This window comes from Chroicocephalus ridibundus, chromosome 7 (assembly GCF_963924245.1).
Source record: "Chroicocephalus ridibundus chromosome 7, bChrRid1.1, whole genome shotgun sequence".
Classification (NCBI taxonomy): Eukaryota; Metazoa; Chordata; class Aves; order Charadriiformes; family Laridae; genus Chroicocephalus; species Chroicocephalus ridibundus.
The window spans coordinates 33,826,100-33,848,328 of NC_086290.1; the positions used below are offsets into that span (position 1 = coordinate 33,826,100).

The 22,229-nt window shown below is 41.0% G+C and overlaps 1 protein-coding gene across 1 annotated transcript in view; it reads right to left on the reverse strand.

The window, feature by feature from the left end:
- Positions 1-13,367, reverse strand: part of PLCL1 (phospholipase C like 1 (inactive)) — a 216,729-nt gene extending 203,362 nt beyond the window's left edge. Inside the window, exon 1 of the mRNA XM_063341823.1 lies at positions 12,820-13,367. Coding sequence (XP_063197893.1) covers positions 12,820-13,089 — 270 coding nt within the window. The 5' untranslated portion in view covers positions 13,090-13,367. The remainder of the gene's footprint in view (positions 1-12,819) is intronic.
- Between the last annotated feature and the right edge of the window lie 8,862 nt (positions 13,368-22,229).

Here is a 22,229-nt window from a genome sequence, read left to right on the forward strand (position 1 = left end):
CTGAGCAAGCAGAACTATGTTCTTTTGAACATACAGATATCCAGACACGTAAACACTTCAGTGTTTTCCTTGAATGGTATTTGGAGAACTGTGCAATATGTACTCCTGGCTGCAATATGCCACAACACAAGTTGGAGACATTCTGCAATCCCTCAGTAGGTGTACAGAGAGATAAACAAAGTAAATGGCATTTCAAATGAAAGTAAAAATTCTGGATTATACCACATCTAAACCACGTAACTGCTGCATCTCAGCAGGGTCGTATCCTGTGTCTCACAACTATTCAAACAAGACAGAAAATGCTGCAACCTTTTTACGTTAGAAAGCTGATCGTTCCTCTCCTCTCCCAGTGTATGGAACACTGTGCCCACACTGTTCCTTTCAAATCCTCAAATTTCTAAAAACGATGCCAAATGCACTTGCAGTAGGATATAGCTCAGTTTATTCGAGCTGAGTATCTTCAGAGAAGTTAAAAGGCGGTCTGAAGGAAACATGCAGTTCCCTCTTGCAGAGAAGGAATATGTGGAAGCCAGATACCAGCTATATGCCAATTTTCTTAAGAAAGCTAAGAAATGTTATGGTCCTCTCCTATTTGTAAAGCAAGGTACTGCTATAAGACAGGGTGTACCCTTAAGCTTTGGGGTTTTTACTTCACAGAATGTAAGTCCTGATTCTTTGAAAAGCAACAGAATTGCTCAATTCTCCAGACATCATAGGCACTGCCACAAGTGGGCACCAGCAAGGTGCAGCTTCCCAGCACCTCCGTTTCCTTTGCATTGCTCTGCAGTCACCCCGCATAATGTGCTCTCTGTTCCTCGTTCAGTCTCATCTCTTCGTGGCAAATGGGATCATCCACCCAGCATCAGCTCACGTCTAAACATGAGCCTGGGCATTAGTCCTTAGAAAGGTGAGCTCTTCAGGCAAAGCGACAGTCCTCTTAATGACTCTCCAACAGTTGCAAGATTTTGTGACAAGCGCTTCCATGTCAGCATTTCACAGCACATGGGACACTGTTACAGGGAAAGATACTTACAATCTTTACACTGAGCAAAGCAAACAAGGATGTTAACCCCATTTCATTAAATTAACCTTTTTTCCTATCACTTAAGCTTTACCTGCTACCCTCACCCATGTCGTCCCAGCACAGCTGCTGAGCCTAGGCAAGGCCTGTTGCTTAACACAGTCACATTTCACTCTCCCATGCCAAAGAATTTACTTCTCCTCCTCCTCTACTGCTGCAACCCAGCTTCTTCTGCAGAAAGACAGCACAGTTCTTGGTCTGCTCTGTGTAATCTATGCTCAGGATAAGAATATAATATAATTTAGGTAACACATAATGGTTAAAAAAAAAAAAAGGGGGTGGTGGGGCAAGTCTTCAAAGTCAGGAGGTATGCCTGCAGGTAACACTCCTCCATAGTGACCAAGAGTACCAGGAGAATGTTCTGACGTCAATGAACGGGCTCTTATTTGATCTCAATGAGATTTGGATCAGCCCCTTGAAGTGAATTTCTTCTAAGCACTATTCCTGTTCATTTGACTCCTGTATCTCACCACTATGTACGAAGGTGCCTCCCTCTTATCCATAAAGATGTAACAAAACCAAAAAATTATTGAATATGAATGGAATTGTTAATATGCATTCAGCACACAGACCCTGCAGCAGCACTGCCAAGCAAATAACTCACAGCAAGTGCATTTGTTTATTAAGTCATCTCTTTTTTCCCTCAGCTCTAATAGCAACTTACTCTTTTTGAGTTTCAAATAAGAGCAACTGTTATCTGGAAACAAACCCTTAAAATCCATTCTCCTGTAGTAATGTTGTTCAGGTTTAAAGCAATACAGTTTTGCCTCATCTAGCTCAAAGTAGGATCAGCATAACAAAATTAATAACATTTTAAGAGCCTGAAAAAGAAAATGTCTAAGTAAAATAACTGGGTTTAGTGATTGGCTATTTGTGTTCAGACTAATTCTTCCTCTATTGACGACAAAGGGAAAATTTCCACGGATTTCAGAGACTGCAGAAACTATGTTTATACTCAAAATCTGCATTGCTTTAGGGAGCAACTGCCACTGCAAATCATAACACAGCAAGAAATTCACAAACTATATATACTCTGACTTGCATTTTCAAATCATACGCAAGTACAACCAATTTTACATAACACTAGAAGATGGGACTTCCTTCAGGACTCATTCACACAGTGGGTCCAGAGAAGGGCAACGAAGCTGGTGAGGGGTCTGGAGAACAAGTCTTGAGGAGCAGTTGAGGGAGCTGGGATTGTTTAGCCTAGAGAAGGTCTCCCCTCAGCCTCCTTTTACCACTCCCTACAACTACCTGAAAGGAGACTGTAGAGAAATGGGGGAATCGGTCTCTTCTCCCAAGGAACAGGTGACAGGACAAGAGGAAAGGGCCTCAAGTTGTGCCAGGGGAGGTTTAGACTGGATATTAGGAAAAAAATTTTACACTGAAAGGGTTATTAAGCATTGGAACAGGCTGAGTCACCATCCCTGGAGGTATTTAAAAGATGGGTAGACATAGTGCTTAGAGATACGGTTTAGTGATAGTTTTTGTCAGAGTTAGGTTGATGGTTGGACTAGATGATCTGAAAGGTCCCTTCCAACCTAGGCAATTCTATGATTCTATGATATTTCCCAGAAGAAATCTGTATTTACCCCAGTGCCAAGACTTGGGTGCTACCTGCAGACCAAGGCCGGCCCCAGCAGACCTCATGCACAGTGTTCCCAGTGAAGGCTGCACAGCTTCCAGACAGTCTCCAGAACTGGGGTCCCTCTACAGCGGAACACAAAAAGTTTGCAGAAAGTCTTCTTTCATACATTTAATGAATTCCAACATCTATTTTTTAGCCAGTGCTCACAGAATTTTTTATTACAGTATTTATATCAGGTAGCCTGGAGGTGTGTCATACTCCAATGGAATATAATTCTTCTATTAAACTATTACATTTGTTAAATTAATTTAATAAGCTCCTACATAATCTCATTTGGAAAAAGAAAAGAGATCTTGCAGTAATTCATTCATAGTGCTCTCTCGTGATAGCTCTGGCTTGAAGAGATCAGCAGTCACTTTAGCTGAGCAAAATGCAACTTTTAATCAGATATTTATGAAAATTGTTATAAAATTAAATTAAAAGAACAAAGAAAATCAAATCATACAGCTCTTCCAAACAAAAGTACAGCTTATAAAAAAAATATAATGCAAGAACCCAGAACTCATCTACATTTCCAATGAGTTGCCTATACTGTACTTTGCAAGCATCTTAATAGAAAAATCTAATATTAAGTAAAACATGATGCTTTTTATTCTTCTGTGCAAATAGCAACAGTAGGCTAAAACTGACAGAATCCACCAAGAATACATCTTCTCTCAAAAAGTTTTCCTGACAACAAAAACAAAATGAAACCACCACTGTGATATTAACTTCTAATGGTAAAACTTGCCTAAACACTATGGGGGTGTGTAAAGCTACATAAGAAATGCCCAAATGACTTTGGTGTCGCCCCGGAATTGGTGGCGAGCTTCACTCAAGAACAGAGAGTTGCAAGGAATTAGATTCAACCACGGAGCTGGCAAAAGCAGGACCAAGACAGCGCTCACTCATCCTCTTCTTGTTCCCTCCACCAGAGCTGCCATAAGTGCTTGCAGCAAAAAAAAGACCCTCTGGCCTCCTGGCAGCTACCTTGTGCTCTCTTGCAGCACCCCCCACTCTATCCCAAAACTTTACATCAATCAGCCACCACTCCCCTTAAATACCTACGCACCTCTAGATCTGTACATGCCCCAGAGACCACTGTACCAGAGCAACTGATCCCAGGCAGGAAACTCTTGTTTTTCCATCCTGCAAGGGAGCTCAGTGCTGGGTCTGCACATGGGACCTCCATGGCTCTGCTCCAAGCTCTTCCTCTCAAGTCCTGGTCACTGCCCTTTGCCTTGTTCCTACCCTGCTTGTGCACTCTCAGCTGGCTCCTGGCTCCATTGACCAAGCTCCTAGCCAGGCTCCTCAGTTTTATTTCAGCCTTGCCTGCTCCCCATGACAGCCTCTCCTTCCAGCAGCATTTGGATTACGTATAATCCAATTTTCTGAACTTCACTTGAGCTTCTAGACATGCTCCCAACCTGTGCAGCCCCATGGCTTTCCCGGCTACTTAAGCACTAGCATCCAATTCCCGATTGAGGAGTTTTACTTCCTCTTGCTATTTACTTCCTACCTTTTTCCTGCAATCATGGTGTAGCTAACATTCTCCTGTGGTCGCTACAACGCACATACTCCCCAAAATACATTGACTTTATAGTAGAATCCAGTATTACAGAATTTCTTAAATTCATGGGGTCTTTTTCATCAATATTCCTGGCAGAAGTTTTTGTTTGGTTGGTTCTTGTTTTGGTTGGGTTTAGTTTGTCTTTTTTTAAGCAGATACACTTTCTAGGAGATGCAGCAACACAAAACACAGAGAAAGATACACCCAGCATACACAAAAGCAAGATGGATACAGCCATGTTTGCATAAGCAGCAGGCCTCTTAAAGCACAAATGGACCCCACATTTTATTTAACCACCTCATTTTTTGTTGGTTTTCCCCCAAAAACTAACTGAAAGAGCTAAATAAGATAAAAACTTTCTGTAGCTCACAATCAAAACAGATTAGCAATCCCTCAAAACTGATGAATGAAAAATATGCTACCCCTACCTATAGTATAATACGGGTCATTAGATCCGACTTATGCTGGGAGGATCACTGCTCAACATAGCTTGACAGACTTTGGGTCCATAAAATAATAAACCATGAGCACTGTATCTGATTCTAGACTTACTTGAAAGGTATGTAATTAAGTAGACAGCTTCATACTGAATAGCCATTAAACAGATATTCTTATTGCCCATTTGGAAGTTGTATCCAAGTTACCGAAACAAAATTCCAGTTAAGAATGATGATTTTGGAGTCATAGTTATCCACCACCCTGCTTCTGTAGCCTTTTACACCCATGTAAATACATGACAAACTCCGCAGTACTCAAACTAATTTCCACTTTGTATGAATCCCTGAACACGGTACCGGACAGCAAATTTGCCCCTCAAAGAAGTACCAAAGCAGCATGACATAGGTCAAGCAGGAGTGATGAGATCTAGCAGGATGGAGAACCTCTGGGCAATAATCAGTATGAATACAATGAATGTTTTCTGCAGATGTTTTTGCTAGGATTATCCAAGAAGTAGTGTGTCACTACTCCTCTGAGCATGCAGCTCAGGAGGAGAATCAAACCTCTGCAGTATGCATTTACAGATAGAATATTTTTTTTAAATCCTCTCAGTACAGTAGCAAAGTAGTAATACTTTGGTATCAGTTACCATTTAGACTTTGATACGCCTTTTAATAGGCATATCACAATAACATTACCTGATGCATGCCACCCAAAATAATCCCAAGGCTAATTTTGTTGATTCTGGAACAGGAATATTTTAAGTGGCTCTGGAACAGGAATATTTTATCTCAGTTTGACTATAGTTAATTATTTAAATTAGGGCCTATACACAGTCTTAATGGTCAGAGACTTTCAACTTAATAAATATGTGTTAACAATGAATCAAGACTAAATGAAGTCATTACAATAATCTCAGTAATTTAAACATTTCAGGTAGGGGCTCAATAATCACTAAAACTGCAAATTTCTGACATAAAAAGATAACCCCAGAAGATAGCGCACATAAGTAGGCTTCGAAACCAAAAATGTTTATGATACAGAAAAATTTAAGAACAAGGCTTTGACTGCAAATACACTTGTACACCAATACATACAAAGATACTGGTCTTCAGAACTTGTTAGTATTTGGTAAAGACATTTAGCCTTTTGCAGAACTTAACATTTTAATCAAGACTGAGTAGCTCCTAAAGTGTCAGGCATGTCAAAATCTCCAAGTCATACTGGGTAAAAGAAAAAAGCTAGAATACATGTGTAATAAAAAGTTATATTAATCATCATTCCCCATTTCTTAGAAAAATCACCAAGGTATTACCAAAAATTACACCTACCAGGTGCATCCTGTAAAGAAAAATAATGTGATGATTAGGTTTACGAGCATGATCAACTAAATGTTTCACCACAGAGGATGCATTATTGCTTCTACAGTAATCGCCTGCATTTGCACATCTACTATGGGGAAGGATAAATATATATATATATACATACACACACCATTAACTGAAATAACACATTTTTGTTACAGATGGAATTGATCTCAGTAGAACTACAAAATGAATAAAATATTATCATAAGAAACAGGATTTGCATCTCTCCACAGATACGAAAATTTGGTTTTATTAACAGCAACGTAATGTATTTGGAAAACAGTAGAAAGCATTCATCCATAGCTGCTCTACCCATCAGCACCATTACTCCAAAAGAACATTATTTTTAATCATTATTTGTGTACTTCTGCACAATAGTCTTTGTGCACACATTTTAAAAACAAAATCAACCAGTATCACCAACTTCATCTCCTATTCCTGACCATAACAGGTCCTACCTCTTCCCTAGAAAACCTATAGAATGACGTCCTGAAAAGACCTGCCAGAACTTGTGTCTGCAGATGACAGGACTCACTGGTATCCCACAGAAAGGATATTGTCCCACCAGTTTGAAAAAGGTCACCTTTAGGTAATTTCAGTGGAAAACATTCAAATAAACACCAAATTCAAATAAACACAATGCTATTGTCCATCTCTAACCACATGTTTAATGAGATCACTAGTCATCTGTGCATATATTATGTGCTAGATGGAACCTATTGATAAGAAAACTACCCCAGAGTTCACAGTCAGCATGAAGTTTATAACAAATTTATCTGTTAACACAAGCAGTTTGCCCTGGGTGTAAATTGCTGGGGTTTAAGGGGGGTTTTTTTTGGAAAGTACTAACTAAAATTTACACAAATCAGTGTAAAGGCTCCCATTGATTTTTTTAAGAGGCTTTTAGCCAGGCCCCAAGTTCTTCTCGAGCAGAAATTAACTGAAATTACTTTTTTACTTTAGTACAGAGATGGCTGGAAATCGGAATTATTGTATTTTGTGGCAAATCTAACCATCAGAAACAGGAAGTCTAAATTGAACATGATAAATTCCAAGAAACTGAATGGAAAGAAACCTTCACGTATAATTCACAGATTGACTTGGGCATGAGGTACATCTAAAACATTCAGCAGTAAGGGTAAGTAACTCTGGCCCTACACAAGAGAAAAATCTCTGTAAGAAACTTCTCTGGCAAAACTTAGATCCCTGAAAGGCATAAGAAGTTAGGTGAGCCTTCAGGACAGCTTCATAGGATCCATATACCTAAATCCTGCACCTGAATTCCATTTTATACACTTAAGTCTTCAGTGGATTGTGGTCTGCATTGCTACAGATTATTATTATTGATAGCTTGACACAAAAAATCCCACAAGACCTAAGTCCTTCTCAGTACAATGTTATCATCTAAGGCACAGCCATACTGGACCTACCAATGTTGCTTTGTTTTCAGGGAAAAGGTGGGGGTTAAACCCCAATCTGAAATGCCTGCTGCCCTCCATGACAAAGTATCTTAGGGATAAATGTAACAGTGCCATAGAAAAACTGTCCATCTGCAGTGATACTAGCTACTGGATATAATTCATTTGACAAAAGCAGGTCCACAACCAGTGCAGGTTCTGTTCAAACCTGTCTTAAGTAGATGCTTAGGAAAAAAGTGGCGTATAGAATACAAGCGCAGTGTTATAAAAATATTATAAAGACTACAAACGGCTACGCCACAGCAATCCAGAAAAATATCTCTAAAATGCTTCTCTTCTGCAAAGCTGGAAAAAAAACCACATTAATTCTAAATACCTAATTAACAGAGAAGATTCTTTTCATATCTAAGAAATTTTTTACTCTAGTAATAATGGAAAACAATCTTCTATGTCTCTTAACAGTGTATTTAAGTTCTTCTTAACAAATAGATACGGGTTATCTGGTTAATGTAGGCTGGAATCCCAGATACAGGGGTACATGCATGGGGAGACACGTAAGAAGCAGGAAAGTACAAAGTGATCAGTCCACTGCTGCAGCTTCCCAGTGTTCAACCACTCGTAGTTTAGGGACTTTCTAAGCCAGATGCTTTTGGTGCATTGTGAAGGTCTCCTCCATCAATTTGTCATTTTGAACCTGCTTGAACCCATTTACATTTCTGATTGCCACAGCTTTATGTGGCTGTTAAGTGCATGATTTAATCACACGCTGTGTCAGAAAATACTTTCATTTATTTTAAACCTGCTGCTATGTAACTATCACTGGGTTTCCCCTACTTCACATTCTGTGGAAGAAAGTGAATATCAGTTCCCTGTTTCTCTCTCCACCATGTTTGGGAATTTACATACATTAAAGTATCACCCACCAGTTACCTTTTTCCAGACCACTCTGATTAATTTCTCATTTTGTGTCAGTCTTTCCATGGCTAGGCATGTCATTCTTGCCCTTCTCTATACCTTTTTAGACTCCATTGTATTCTTTAATGTATTCTCTACCTAAATATTTTCCTCTTTTTCTAGGGTACTCATGAATATGGCAAAAAATGTAGTCGTGGTAAAATCACCATTGGGTTATCAACTAATTAATCAGCTTTAATGAATCTTACATAGTCATAGTTTTAGATTATTAAGTACCAAGCATCTAAAAGTAAGCTTACACAGCAAAAAGCTAAGTAAGAGTTACTGGACAATCATGAGAGTCCTGAAAAACTCTACTTCTGAAAAAAATGTCTTAAATAGTCATGTTGCATAGACAGATGTATCATGTATTTAAAACACTTAAATTCTGTCACCGCACTTCAGAACACAAGCTGAAAGAAACTAAGCCTCATTCTTTTTTATTGTAGGTTTGTTTTTTTAAAAGCTAAAAACATCACTAGGATAAATACAACTTCTTGAAACAAGACAGCTGGCTATCTTGATACACTTCCACTGATGAATTCAACTGCAAAATGCTGATCTCCTTGCTGTTTTTAGACAAGTAGTGTATGACGGGCAAGGACAACTCAACTAACTTTTAAAGAAAAAAAAATAATCCGTGCATGAAACAGAACCAAATAGTCTTTAGAACTTCAGTAGAAAGTCTCATAGCTCTACTGTGACTGAAGTCTGACTCTACAGTTCCTACTTCAGGTTCACTTCATGGACATAGACTGCTGTTACTAACATAATACAGAGCTGTGTTATCTGCTACAGTATCTTGACACAAAGATCCATGAAGAAAAAGAAAAAAAAGAAAAAAACAAACACATGGTCCAAAAAGTTTGTATTGCATGCAAACAAAGCAGAGAGAGCGCCTGATAAGAACTGACAGTGAAATATTTCAGTAAAAAGTAGGCATTACATAACAAATTACCCAGCCTTCCTACCCATTTATTAAAATGTTTGTATGTGGCAATGTCAGAAGGAACATGCCAGAAGGAAAACAACATCAGTCAACCCTGTTTAGAACCCCAGACAGGAAGGCTTGCAAAGCATTACATGTAAAGAAAGAAGAAATCCAGTTCTTCGAGCACTATCTTCCAGTCTTCTGGCCTAAAAGTGGTTGCAATTATCATTTTATTTGCAGACAATTGGCCCTGGATTATGCGCAAGGAAAAAGAGAAAAAAAAAAAAAGGAAATACTTGGCAAATAATTTAGCCAATGCATGATCCATTTTAGGCTTCTTTGAAAATGGGTCACGTTCTATGCTTTCTTGCCCTTTCTCTGATTTTCTCTCCCAGCCAATATACTCTGTGGACTTCAGGCTCCTCATAGCAAAACCCCTCTCTTGCTCCAGTTTGGTATTAAGACCGTTTACCTCTTCCTTGCATTAACAAAAGAAACAAACCAAAAACACCCAACAACTGATACACATGTATTAGGGAAATTTTCTAAAGTACAAGAGTAGCTACAACTATTTCTCATTAATGCTATTTCAAATTTACCTCAATCTACAAAGCTGTGAATGTTAGCAAAGCAAAATGGGAGTAAAAATAATCCAGCTACATTTTGTTCTTTTTATATAAATGAGTTCTCTTGTTTCTGAAGCCAAATATAGAGCACATAAATGCACTGAAGATTATCTAGAAGGGTTCATATTTTACTTGCAATATATGCCAAATGTAATTTGCTGCCGGAAGGGTTTTTAAAGCAAGTCCCCACTCAGTCCTTTATACTTCACAGTTATGCTGTGGATGCCAAAACACCCCTATGTAAGCAAGTCTGGCTTCCACTGAATTGCGCTCTCAGATGCTAACCTTGGAACTTGCAGAGTTCTAAAAGATAGCTAAGAAAAAAAATGCTGTTAAAAGTATACTTTGATCATCTAAATCTACAGGATTTTAACTTTTTGCTTAGTTCAGTGAGACCACTCGTGCTTAAAGGACACTTTTAAATAATTGGGAGAGAAATGGGAGAACAGGGCAAGAGTGTTCAACTCTTGCAGAATAAGAGCTTGCCCTTACTGTACAACTGCCTTTGCTTTCTTAAACACCCTTTTTCAGCTTATCTTATGGATGGAAAAAAAAGTGATGGAATACTATTCCGACTATAGATTTATATGAATATGTAGCTGTTTAGAGTAAAATAAATATAATAGAACATTGTAGAATTCATTCCCCTGCAAAACATACAATGCTTAAACAGAACTCCTGCACATTAGGGTCCTGAAAAGGCAAAATAAGTTGGGGTTTTATCATCTTAATTCCATCTTAAATTTGCATTCAACACCTGACAAACGTTTCCTAGGACATCAGAAATACCTGAAAGATGCAGACAAATAAGTCATTCAATTCCTATCCCAAGTAAAAGTATTTCCCATTCACTAATATAATGGCAAAGAAAAACTGGGATTCAAAACACTTTTATACACCACTGAGACAACCTTAAGGGAAAATAAAGCTCTGCATGGGCTCCCAACAATAGGCTTTAGAGATGCAAAGCCTGCAAATTCTCAAGTTCAGGTGCCTGTTATCAGACGCAACCACGTTACCTAATTTAATTCATCAGCTTAACAACTAAATTTAAGATGAATTATGGTATTTTTCATTCCATTTCTATCATAAGACCATTCCAGACCCTTACAAGTGATTAGAATAATCTTCTAGTTTCCAGACTGGATCTATGCGTAGGCATCCTTTGTTCTAAAGGCAACGCTGTCCTAGAAATCAGATTTTCCCCTCACACAGTATTCAATCCATTAACCTTATCAGCCCAGCCCAGTTCTCCTTCTTTGCACCTGCTCCAACTTGAATGCACCGTTCCTAAGCACAGGAAAACTGAGTTTCCCCAGTATTTCAGATGAGGTCTTAACAGTTCTTTATATAACAACATTAATACTTCCTTATCGCTATCAGAAATCTATCTGCTGATAAACACCATCTCAGGATGGATCTCAAGAAATTTCCTCCAGTTGTAAGACAGGTCATTATCACTCTCAGTAGTATTGCTAAATATCAACCTGTAGTGAAAATGCCGCCCAGACATTAAAACTTATCTACCATTTGTGACATTAAAGCACATCTACCACATCGAATTGGCATTGTCTGTAAAAATAATTATATGTTCTTTAATTTAAATCCAAGACTGTGTATTTGCAATTTTTGAAAGCTTCACACAATTCCCAGGAGAAAAATACTATTTCCATACCAGAACACTTACAGAACTTTGGTCCTGATTTAGTAAAGCATTTACGTAACTTCAGATGGGAAGCACTCCCATCACATTCAGCAAATGCCTTTGGAAGACGAAACCCATACTTCAACGCTTTGTTGGACTTCATGTGTTAGTATTTCACGGTGGAACTTTCAAAGGATCCTCGAGGCTCTTTTGCACTTAACTAACTCGGTCTCCTCTGAATGTTAAAGCTTTAAAATGCAAAAAGCAAATATTTTGTTTATCTGTTCTTCCTTGGAACAGATATACCAAGCTCTAAGAGCTAAGCACGCGTTCTTTGCTTCTTGCCTTGAGCTAGAGCTCTGCCCAGCGCCTTCACACATTGGCAGAAGTGAAGTCGCATTTCCCACTGTTCTCCCAATACCTTCCAAGTGCAAATCACTACAAGAGAATCACGTGTGACCATATGCTAAATTAAGTTTGCCCAGGAGACTTCATTCATCGTCTCCCCAGAAACTAGCAATTAGCCTACGTACTTGCAAGGAGATACCATTTAATTCGAAACCACGTCGTTTATTCTTAAAAATTAAACTGGAAAAAAAACCCCAAAGAGATAAACATAATCATAAGGCCATTTTCCTCACCAGATTATAACAAAGACGGAGGCTTTTAAGATCACACTCGACCTGTTAATTTCACATCAAGGGTGTTAAACACACGGTGCTGCTCCGCAGCAATATGTACTACAGGCAGCCTCCAAGCACGCCTTCTGTTAATTTGTGACACTGCATATTTTGCTCCTCAAGAGCAAAGGAAACCGTCGCTGCAGAAGCTATTTATTCTGCCTCCAGGTGCCTCATAAATATTAAACAGGAACAGATACGAGCTGCTCCACAAAAACTTTTCAACTCCTTGGGAAGCTGCCCCGCCGCGAAATTCTCGGGGCAGGCAGGAGCGGGGGCGGCACCCTGACACCTCTCACCCCGCCGCCGACCAGCTCCGGACCCCGCTCCCCCGGGACCCCCGAGGCCACCCCCCGCAGCCGCTCGGTGCCGGGTCGCGGAGGGAGCCCACGGAGGGCTCCGGGAGGCGGCGGCACCGGAGGGTGTCTTCAGCCCGGGCAGCCCAGCGGCGGCGGGACCCGGCGGAAACTTCCCGCCCGTACCTTGATGATGCTGCTCCTCCGCGGGGTGGCCTTGGCTGCCTCCAGCAGGCAGGCGTCGGGGTCGGGGGCTGCCGCCGGTGCCAGGCTGCCTCCGGGGAAGCGCTCGGCGGCACCGACGGCCGCGACGCCGCTGCGGCGCTCCCGCCTCCTACCCGCCGCCGCCGGGGCGTCCAGCGAAGCCGGTTCGAGCTCCTCCTCGGCACGGTGTGCGGCGTCGGGAGGGGCACGGCCCGCCGCCGGCTGCTCCCTGCTGCCGGCAGCCTCTGCCATCGCCCCGCCGAGCGGTGTCAACTTCTCCAGGGCGCCGAGAGGGCGGGAGGGGGACACACGGACGGCGTCCCGCGGCGCTCCCCTCACGGCGTGGCGGCGGCGGCAGCAGCGCCAACTTTCCCCGGAGGAACCATCCCCGTCCCCCGCAGCTGAGGGTGCCGGGAGGGACGGCACGAAGTGTCGGGGAAGCGGGGCGGGCGCGGCCGCGGGGAAGCACCGTGCGCGGGGCGGTGCAGGCAGGAAGCGCCGCCGCGGCACCGCTCTGTTGTGACAGGAGCCCGGGCGTGTTTTGACAGGCGGCGTTGACGGACGGGGCGCCGGGCCACTCAGGGCGGCGGCGGCCCGCCGGGGGCGCCGCGGCGGCCAATAGGCTTGCGGAGGGGGCGTGCCCGCGGGACGCCTGGATGGGCGTTCTGGGCGGGTGCGCGGCGGCGAGCGGTCGAGGGGCAGGTAGGGCTGTGGGCGAGCGGGCGTGAGGGGCGGCAGAAAACCCGATCGCGCGCACCGCAGCTCCGAGCCGAAAGGGGGAAAAGGAAGCGTTCAGGCGGCTGTCCCGGCTGCCCGTTCGGAGCGCGGCCGGGGAGAGGCAGGGACGGCGCCGTTAGCGAGGGAGCGCGGCCGCCGCCAGCCGCAGGGCTGGGGGCGTGAATTGGAAGCGCCGCGTTCAGGCGCCGGTTGCCGAGGGCGGGCCAGCGGGGCGGCTGCGAGGCGTGAGGAGGGGGGGTGTGTGTGTCTCGGAAGACTCACGTTGGGACGCTCCATCGCTTGAAAATGAGACCCAAACGACGCCAAGTCATGCGGGGCTGCGACTCGGCCGCCTTCTCCCCTCAGCTCGCTCCCTTCACGGCCGCCGGCCCGGCGCAGGGTCCCGCACCCGCCGCGCCCCTCGCAGCCCCGGCGCCCGCGGGGCCGGCGGCGCCCGCCGTTGCAGGGGCAACACCGCCCCCTGGCGGCGCGGAGCGGCGGCCGGTTCCCGCTCCCGCAGCGGCCCCGGCACCAAGTACCGGCAGGTCCCGGGGTGCAGCGCCTCAATACGAGGCGGAGAAGAGAAGCCATGCGGGAAAGGTCCCCGGCAGCCAGGTCATGAGCCGTGGTCCGCCATGGAGGGTTAGTGCGAGCGTGGTGCTGTCCTTTGCAGTTCTTCAGGTGGTAATTAGTTATCATGAGGTTATCTACATGGAGACCTCAGGAAAGACAGGGTGAACGCAGCAGAGGCAAAAGCATAGGAAAAAGGAAGGTAGGGAAGGCAGATGAGAAAAGGGGGCCTGCAAGAAAGCTGGACAGGGACTTTTTACAAGGGTATATAGTGATAGGACGAGGGATAATGGCTTCAAACCGGAAGAGGGTAGACTTAGATTAGATATTGGGAAGAAATTTTTCACTGTGAGGGTGGTGAGACACTGGAACAGGTTGCCCAGGGAGGTTGTGGGTGCCCCATCCCTAGAGGTGTTCAAGGCCAGGCTGGATGGGGCTTTGAGCAGCCTGGTCTAGTGGGAGGTGTCCCTGCCCATGGCAGGGGGGGTGGAACTGGATGATCTTTAAGGTCCCTTCCAGCCCAAACCATTCTATGATACAAAAGATGAAAAATAGGAGGGGTAGGGCTGAGAAAGCTGATAGTGACTGGAAATGTAAGACTATTCAAAAATACAGCTATTGGCTTTAAAGGCAATAAAACTCAGTGGAAAAATTAATTTCTCTCTGGTTTCTAAAGTAATTTCCTAATGCAAGTGTTGGGCGTCTGTTGGCAGTCAATGATTAAGCATGAAAGAGTAAGAGGTAACCTTACCCCAGCCAGTCATTAGCTATTAACAAATGCCTAGCTACAGGACATAATTGCCACTTAAAGGATATGAAATTTATCCTCTCTATATAGACAATATATACTATTTATAATTCAACATAAAACCCCATGACTTCTGTCAACGTTACCAAGGCATTTATCGTGTTCAACACAAAGAAATGCTAATTAAGGGACAGATCTAAATACCACTGAACTTTTTTTCATGAGCTCCCATCTACATTTGATGTAAAAAATATGTCATAATACATGTATACAACAGTTATTTTTGGGGTTTTTTTTTCAGTGAGAGAGGCCACAAAATAAGTAACCCTAAAAGACTATACAAAATATTGACATTGAATAAACATTTATCTTAAAAAATACTGGAGATAAAAGACTGGTAACGGAGTGGAGGACTCAACCCCAGCCTCCATTGTGTGAGAGAGAGAACATGATACCAAGTCATTGCAACAAACAGGGGGGAAAAAAAAGAACTAATAAAAGCTCATGGTTACATATCCACATACCATCACACAGACTGATCTAAGACGACTAATTTAAACGCAATTAAAAGGATAATTACCATGCAGTATGTTATCAGAGGGAATTATTACTTCATGTAGAAATATGTTGCAGCTTTTTCATTTATTTTGTGAAATCATATGAAGCTTAAATCACCAGTTTAATTATTTGGGAGCAGCAAAAGTACTCTCATAGCTGAAATCTGCTGCATCTACCAGAAACTGTTCGCAGCGTGTTGCACAGACAGATGCATATAACATATTAAAGAACTTTATGCTTTCTAGGATATGTCTCACACATTCCAGATTTGTTGTCAAATACATTTGTCTTCTGAGATCAAAAGTTTAAAATCATTTAATTCTCACCTTCAATTACAACCTTTGAAATCTGAAGTCTTTAACTGTAAAGAGTCTACTGGGAGCCTACGGATTTTAAGTTTCATAAACATCAAGCCTACAGGGAATACAAAACAAAGCATATTTGTTTTGTTCACAAGATGCAGAGGTTTTAGAATTAGGTATGGTATAGCTAAGAGAGAGTTTAGTTAAACTTCTCTCCAAAAGAGAAGAAAAGATTGACTTTTTTAGAACCATGTTTCTGACTATGCATCTCTGGATGCTTCTGTTTGTAAATGTGAAGAACCATGAATTACGAAGGAACAGAGCAATTGGTTTCGATACTTTTCAGTATCTAATTTAAAAGAAGAGAGTTAACAAAAGGAAGCTTTACACTAAAAATGCTTGCATAGAAACTAAAAAAAATCAAGATTGCTTGGTGATAACTGTATTTTACAGGTTTCCATATTCAGTTTTCAGATGATCTGATGCAGCCCACTGCGCAAAGACACTGCAGTACTGTCTACAATTACTTGAGATAGGCACAGATTTTCAAGAACAGTCAAAGAATTCACTCAAGCTAAGAAAGGCGAGATGATAAAAAAATCTATTTGTGTTTGCCTGAACACGTGAGTCAGCAAGTGCCTGCAGTGTCTATTTTAATGCGTTTTTTTGTACACTCAACTTACTCCATCCTCAAGGCACACAATTGTTCCTTAGTGGGCATATTTTGTATCATAAAACAGAAAAATACACTCGTCCTGGAGCTGTGCTGGAGTATAGCTTACATAAGCCAGTACTTTCCACCTAGATAGTGCATTTTGGGAAGCTCTTCAAATTAAGTGTTCTGCCGGGAGCTGAAAGTGTGCTCCTGTACCAATTGACCATGGCTGATGAAGTGTGAAAACTGACATTTTTTCCTGTGTCAGGAACATCTAATTTGCAAGGCCGGGCAAGAGCAATAGGGAACAAGTTGTAATTTCTTCAAGTATGCATTCACAATGATAGCAAATCATAATTCATTTAAAAATTGATGATACTTATATAAAGCTATTGATGAGAAAATTTATTGCTAAGTAATTCTTCGTGATTTTTTTAAATCTCAGTGCTTATTGTGTCTGTGCTGTTATATCATGAACATGATATTCTAAAACAAAAAGGCATGTTAATGATATAATTTATTTATACCAAGTAGTACTTGTTATTAAGCTTCATTCAGGTTTTGACAAGACAACCCCAAGTCATATTTTGGCTATAAAACTATTATTAAGTTTTTAGGTAGGGAAAAAAAACAATTCAAGTTGGTATAAAGCAAATATAGTCAAAAGGCCATAATCTTTAATTTAAAACACAGTGTGTATGTTTTTAATTTTTGTCAAATTTAAAAAATATTTACACTACTTGATTCAATGCCTCCTAATTTTTTTGTAAATTCTTGTTTTGTCTTGACTCCTACTTTGTTGAAAAAGCCTCACTATACTTGTACACCTTGTACATCTTACTTTCTAGATAGTATAAATGTTGTGTCCTCTCTAACTTAGCAAGAAGTACTTTTGTGATATGCCTCTATCTTAACGATGTGTTTGTTCCAGATGAAGTCACCGATGAATTCTTTTCACTGTCTGATAGTACTTTCAGCCTAATCCAGTGTTTTTAATTAGAATGCTGCAGTTATGGAAGAGTCCTGCTAATTCTTAGCTCCGAGGAATAACCCTTTATTTTAGCAGTATTGTTTTCCCAAACAGATAGGCCAATTAAGTATGAGAAAGGGTAAAATCAGGACCTCAATTAGGTCATCCTATTTTACATCCATTGCTTACTGCATAGATACAGGCCCAAGCCCTTGGAGTGGAATGTATTGCTTTCTATATGGACATTAGTGCATATGAAAAGATCATCAGCCACCCAAAAGTTAGCAAACACCAGAATTAAGGTTAGTGGTCCTAGTGCAGTTTAATATCCTTTGGTGGGCATGTTGCAATCATGTAAAACGCTCTAGGACTGCAGCTCCTCCCACTGCATGGGATAACTCCTGTGAATGACTCTGCTTTCCTTACCTTGACACCTAACCCAGTTCTTCTCACCTTCCTGCAGGCACATTTACTGCACACACCTCCTTGTCCTCCAAGCTGTAGCAAGGTGTTCTGGCACTCAGGGTCTGTTCTCCCTCCTCCGCCTACCTGGATCCTCCTAGTTACTGCTATGATCTTTTGCTCACCGGCTGCGATGGACCATGCAGCACAGGAGCCCTGGGAGTACTACTGGACACCCTTGCCAGAATGGTTGTGGCATTTTTTTGCCACCATTGGGGGTACTTCTTTCATTGCTCCTGCTATGGACTTGCTTTATCCATTTGCTCTCTCTCCTGCAGACGCAGTTCTTACCACTGTGTGTTCGACCAACATAGCTTCCTTCACCCTCAACGTGGGCATAGCAATGGGTCACGACAAGCAAGAGGGAGAACATAGTTGCTCATGGATCTGCTGCTTGACTTTGAACATGGTACAGCACAACTGCTCCGCAGCTGCAAAGCAGATTGAGTGGAGCCTGGGTTGGGTAATGCCCGGCACGAACAAGAGAGTAAAATCTGAGATATAGAGATTTTGTAAACAAATTTTTCAGAGGCATAGCAAGTAGCAACATTTGAACCAAAATTTGTAGACAAGAAAGATGACAGCCCTGATAAGGAAGTGGCTCTTCTACCAAATTTAGCATCGGTTGTAAAAGAAGGTGACATTAGAATTTTTTTAAGGGAGGATGGTAAAATGTCACGTGTCGGTTTGTTTTTGTAAATAGCTAAAAACATTTTTTCCCTATTCTGATTTTCAAGGGTAGATGTTTGACAAGAATCCAATTCCCTTACATAAACAAAGAATCACAACATGAGCCATAAACCCATCTTCAAATTTTTGGCCAAAGTGATTGAAGTTCAGGAAGTTAACAAGTAATTGAAAATGGACAGCATCAGATAATCCCAGAACTCGTGCTACAACCTAGGCAAAACATAGAGTTTATTTATTTGTGCAACTAGTGAAGCTTTCTCAAGTTCCCCACATTAGTTGCTAGTTGCTTAAGTTTAGGGGAGGGAAGAGAAGGTATGTTGTATGCATTATAACAGAAATTGTCTTGAGGATTTGGAGGAGTCTTAAAGACGAATTCTTATTCAGGTCTAATGATACTTAATAATAATGGCTTTTGTTTAAGGTAGGTGGTAATTTCACTTAATGAGAACATTTACCAATGACTGTCTTTTTCACAGAGCTCTTTTTAACTCCTCTGATCATTGCTTTTAGCATTTCTTTGTGACACATACATAGAAATCTAACTGTAGTTGTTGCTACCTTTCAGGCTATGTGAACTTACTTGTTAACTGCTATGAACAGTATGATCCAATAGGTGTATGCCATTTCCCCCTTTCTTTGGTAATTACCTATCAACAGGTACAATTTCATGCCAGCATACTATGTCACAGCCTTTCACATCCTTGCTCGTTCAATGGATATATTCCGTTTTAGAAATGTACATGGCACCATGGTTCCCACTTAGATGCAATTTTTTGGGAACATCTGGATTACCATGAACTGTGCAGCTGCTCGGGAAGCAGCATTAGTGTTATATGATACTCCTAAAACAGGAATTATATTCCTGAGGATAGGAAACATTCTAGTAATATCCCAATTAAAAAGCTACTGTTATGGCCTCTAAGCCTGCCACTTCAGAAGAAAATTGCTAGCAATGTCAGCAGTAGCCATATTCATATTTACTTCACAGTTAAAGACTTTGCAGGAAATTTGGTCAGTATACCAAGCATGGAATTTAGGCTATTCTTCTACCTGTTAATCAGACACACAACCTTCCTCTTCGCGTGCGCTCTCTGAAAAATTTTGCATTGCTTAACTAGGTTCAGTCATAAACAAGTTAGTCATGTGCAGCCTGGACCACTGAGGAGATATGCATTAGCCCGACCATCGGGAGAGAAGACTACTCATTTGGAATTCTTTCTGGGGGCTCCTGACAATGATGTGAGGAAAAGTATCAAATAATCTAATAGGAGTGGATCTGTACAGGGAGAGCATTGGTACTGAGAGCCCAACATCCACACCATAGGCATTTTAGGTGGGGGTTACTTGGGAAAAGCCCTAGTTCAGTCCCATGGATAGAACAGCTGCACATTAGAGTACTGTAGTGGCATTCGTGGGGCACAAAGCCTCTTTTCATTTCAACTGAGAAGAAGTTAGTTTGCACACTCAGAAACTGCTCCGGGATGTGAACCTAGTAGATAAGTTAGGGTGATTGGGAGATTTGCTTCAAAATTCCACCCTTGATACAACTGATAAAGCAGATGCACGGAAAGTATGTCAGCATTAGAAGTACATCGCTACCTTGAGATCCCCCGTGCTTGACTGGCTACCCAGGGAGAGAGTATAAAGAGCTACACCCATATCTGCCTCATTTCAAAGAAAGCTGGTTTCCTTTGAAAAAAGCCAAGGCAGTGTTTCCCAGCAATATTTTTGATAGTTTCTACACTAGCTTAAAGTGGTAGTAGATGCGAGCAGAGAACAGGTATCCTTTTTATACTAGAACTAAAGTTATAGGTAGACTTTGGCCTAGCCCTTGATACCACTTCCAAATACAAGCTTACCTGTGGCTAGGTAGAGGGATTTGAAAACTTGCTAAAAACATTTATGTCTGGTTGTTTCTCATGCATGCAAATTTGGCCCATCTTTCTTTTTTTGTTAGAAAAAAGTCATCACAAAGAAAAATGAAAAAAAAAGCTATATAATTACAATCAAAATGTAATCCTCAAAATAACTTAAATTCCTCTGGTATTAATTGAACAGGATTTTAAGAAGGTTCAAAATACTTTCCATCAGGAATGAAGTATATTTAATCTTTTATTGCAAAATCTCTTGTTCCTTAATGTCAGGTTAGAAGATAATCTAAGAATATGGAAAAGAAAGGCTAAGGACTAATCTATGTAAGCTTTTTTTCCTGAAACTTGCCACTGTGGGAGTACTAATGTGCATAAATTGAAAGCATTGTTAAGCACTGTTTATCTATATCTATAAATAAGCTGCTAGTTAAAATCCATAGCCTATACTAAGTCCCACAGCAGAATTAGCAAAAGTGAATCATTCTGCAAATAAAAGGCCAGGAGAGTTTTAGTCCCAAATGCAGAGATTTACAGATAAAGCCACAATAAAAGTGGAAAAATATACCTGTGTTGGGCAAACTTAAAAGGCATCTATTCACATTGTGAATTGGAAGAATCCTCTAATTCTAAGCATTTACCCTTTTTTCATCTAACCTCAAATGTACAGACAGACTCAGTAGCAAGATGTGGGGAGATTAAAAATTAAAGTGTATTAACTCTTCAGGCTATGCTGCTGTCAAAAGCCAGCAGGACTTTTCACATATATCTCCGCAAGTGTGATATGTCCAAAGATGCCAAGAAGTGTTTTTATGAGCAGATACTATAAACAATGAGGCTCAGTGAACCATACTTCAACAGAGCACTACTCAAAGGTTTGAAATTTTGAGGAAGATAGGAAAAAGGAAAGGAAGAATGTCTCTTGTTTTGTAAATCCCCGGGTCCATAGAGTGGGCCCAAATTTATGCTGAATTATTTCCTAAGAGCCACTACAAGTAAATCAATTTGAATTTAAATTACGTATCAGTCCAAATACTTTGAAAGCCTTGATCTGAATGGAAGGCAAAAGGTAAAACAGAACTTCCAGAGGAAGAGATTGTATTCTACAAAATGCAGAAAGAGAGTGAATTGCAAATTTAGCAAAATAAAAAAGAAACAAATTTTAAAATCCCCTAATCACTCACACAGGCAAGGTAAGTGACCTTATAAAGCTTGATTCTAACTGAAACATTAATATTGAAAAATCTCTTCACATTACATAAAAGTAACTCAAATTTAGTGTTAAGTCAAGTAGGGAAAGATTAGCAATCCTTTTTAAAAATCAGTCTTTATGTTTTTGTTCTTCCTACGTATCTAATAATATTTTTAAAATAATAGAAATTTTCAGAGGAAGGGGCATTCTTTGTATAGCTATTTGTGATCTGCAGATAAAATACTCTATTTCACTATACAAGTAGATTATGATGAAGTGTTGCCCATTAAAGTTTGCCAGCTTTATTTCTCTAAAATTGATTAATCAGATTAATTGATTAATCTCAAATTGATTTATCGGAAACCAAGTATTTAAAAAAGAATATCAAAGTCTGAGCTTGTACTTTCATCTCTGCAACTGGTATTTTACAGTTGCAATTCTCCTTTTCACCATTAAATTCCACATTCATTTCAATCAGCTGACGTGGAAAGTAAAACAAACCATAATGCATAGAATGAGACCAAGCATAAACTTTTCTTCCTGTTCTCAGCTGCACTCCTCCCATTTCAGTTCTCTTTTGCCTCTTATTAGGTGTACTTAACTTATATAAAGGAGGAAGGAAAACACTGGAAAAGACAATACTTCTTGATATGTTTGATA